The sequence below is a fragment of the Propithecus coquereli genome, unplaced genomic scaffold (genome assembly GCF_000956105.1).
Source record: "Propithecus coquereli isolate 6110/MARCELLA unplaced genomic scaffold, Pcoq_1.0 Scaffold67, whole genome shotgun sequence".
NCBI lineage: Eukaryota > Metazoa > Chordata > Mammalia > Primates > Indriidae > Propithecus > Propithecus coquereli.
Window position 1 is genome coordinate 38,890 of NW_012152729.1, and position 2,844 is coordinate 41,733.

Consider the following 2,844-nt stretch of genomic DNA (forward strand, 5'->3'; position numbering starts at 1 on the left):
GGGTCTCCTGCCTCATCTATAGACGTACGCTACCTCCCCCGCAACAGCTATACTGCGACACTGTACTAGACAGATTTTACTATTCTAGCTCAATTCATGATTCCCCTTATAATGCCAATTCCCCATCTACCTCCATGAAGCTGAGCAGTCCCCGTCTTGACTTGTTCCTGATCCTCTCCTCCACCCCTAAGGAGCATATCAGTTTCCTCCAACAACCCCGCTTCTGTCGCCAAGACACAGACTTTACATCCAACCTCTACATGGCATACTATGTATTGCTTACAACTTGAGCTCTGGACCCAGGCTGCCTGTTTGTGAATCCCTACTCTGCCACTGTGTCCTTGGGCAACCTCATTAATTGGTTTCCTCAACTGTAACATGGAGCTAAGTACACAACCTTCTTCACAGAGTTGTACTGAGTAAACGTGTGTAGTGATTAGGAAAGAGTCTGGCATATGGTAATTGCCCCCCCTCCCAAAATTACTGCTGTTATAATTTACTAAAGGACAGTTGTAGCTGATGCAACATGTGAAACTAACAGTTGCTGACCACAGTTACTTTAACCAGTTTGTTTTCTGGGTGACTTTTAGATTTTCTGCCCTCAAAATGATACCCCTAGAAATAACCCAAATGCTCATCAACAATAAGCAACTTACATAGTGGAATACTACATTATCACTAGCAGTGATAATGAATCTATACCGATGATTCCGTTGAGTAACAGTACAAAAACAGGCAAAATGATTTGTGGTGACATAAGTCAGAATAGAGGTTATGATGAGAGAGAGGTAATGACTGGAACGGGGTACAGGGAGATCTGAGGTGCTGGTATGTTCTATTTCCTGATATTGACAACTGTAAGACTAAGTTCTTTGTAAAAATTCATGTTGTACAACTATGACTCATGCACTTTTGTGTATGTTATACTTCAATTTAAAAATGTCTACTTCAGTGATTACCCCAGCCTATTATTCATTGGTCAATCCAAACACCTGATACAATTGCTTATCCAACTCCTGGCAAGTAAACAAGAGGTGGTGAAGCCCCCCAGGTGCTACACTCCCGGGGCAGGTAGTCTGGAATTGGGTAGGGTGATTCTAACAGTGGCTGGCAGGAGAAAGACACATAGGAAAAGAGGGTGCGAATTATGCTCACCACCCAAAGGGCCAGCTCTTTGTGTCCCTACCAAGATTTCTCTGCAGTGTGCCTTATGACTGAGAACCACAGCATTTCCTTGCCCACTAACTAGATCAAAGAGAAGAATGGGCATGCTATTCTAGGCATTAAGCTGGCAAATATTAATATCTAGCTATAATACGTACAACAGCCTGGCATTTGCCAGCTTAATGCCTAGAATAGCATTCATTCAAAATAAAAACTGGGTATAAACAGAAAATGAAAGCTTTAAGAGTGAAAGCTTTCTGTTTCATACTTAAGACTTCTCTTGAGTATGGATTCACTGATGCAGTTTTGTACTGAGAGCAAATTTTTTGTTATAGAGCTTAAGCTAGAATTTCCATTCACTGGTGGTGTCCTGATGTAGCCTCTGCTCTCCAGTGTTGCAAATGTGTTTCCCAATCTCATTACAATCATGGGGTTTGGGAGCTACCATGACTATAGCTAAAGACTTTCCCACATATCATAGGCACAAGACATTTCTCCATCATCAGGAATGTTATCCCTGAAGACTTTTCAAATAATTGTTACACTGACAATGCTCTGTATAAGTCAAAATGCTGTTCCAAGGGAAGAACACCTAATTCAAACTTGCCTAAGAAAAAACAAAAGTGGAATTTATTGGCTACTGAAATCCAAAAACTCACATGTATTTCTAGCTTCACACATGGTTTAATGTGACTGTTCAAACAATATCTTCAACATTTGATTGCTCTTCAACTCTCAGATATCTTTTGCTGTGCTGACTTTATTCTCAGCCTCTGTGAAAATCTAGGTGGTCTTCTCAGCTTTAAAACCAATGGAACAAAAAAGAAAAAGAGTATTTCTTCCTATTACCTCTTGTTCTTGCCAAGTCCTTGGACTCTTACTGGACCACCCTGGGTCACCTACCAACATCTGAACCAATAACTATGGCTTAAGGAAATGATGTAAGGCTGAGCCTGATCTGTGTCATGCGTTCTACTCCTGAGTGGAAGACAGAATCTAAAAAGAAACTAAGCGCACTATTACCAGTAAAAAGGAGTAAAAAATTCTGGGAGGCCAAAACGACCAATGTCCAGCATAGGCTTCTCTCCAGAGTGGACGTGCTCAAGATGACCTAGCTGGGAAGAAGTCTGAAAGGCTTTTGCATACTTGCTACACTCATAGGATTTCTCTCCAGTATGGATTCTTTGATGCTGAAGAAGATTTCTTTTGCTAGTGAAGACTTTTCCACACTCATCACATATATAGGAAGACTCTTGAATATGAATTCTTAGATGCCTTTTTAATTGTTCTCGAGTCCTGAAGGCTTTTCCACAATCTACACAGTCAAATGGTTTCTCCTCGCTGTGAATCCTCTGGTGCCAAGTTAGTTTTGTGTGAAAATTGAAGGCTTGTCCACATACTTTACAAGAATAAGGCTTTTCCCCCGTGTGAATATGCTGATGTTGGCTAAGATGGGAAGTCTTTCCAAAGCTTTTGCCACACTCATTACACTCATAGGGTTTCTCTCCAGTGTGGATTTTCTGAAGCCGAATTAGTGGTGAAACACAAAAGCTTTTGCACACTCGTTACACTCATAAGGTTTCTCCCCACTGTGGATTCTCTGATGTATAACAAACTCAGAACTACTGGTGAAACTGTTTCCACATTCTGCACAGTGATAGGGTCTGTTCCCACTGTGGA

At 41.2% G+C, this 2,844-nt stretch overlaps 1 protein-coding gene across 1 annotated transcript in view; it reads right to left on the reverse strand.

Annotated features, from left to right (window-relative positions):
* Positions 1-1,776: 1,776 nt before the first annotated feature.
* ZNF19 (zinc finger protein 19) overlaps positions 1,777-2,844 on the reverse strand; it is a gene marked incomplete at its 5' end in the record, with an annotated part of 8,131 nt that continues 7,063 nt past the window's right edge. Inside the window, 2 exon segments of the mRNA XM_012660485.1 lie at positions 1,777-2,707; positions 2,710-2,769. Coding sequence (XP_012515939.1) covers positions 2,184-2,707; positions 2,710-2,769 — 584 coding nt within the window.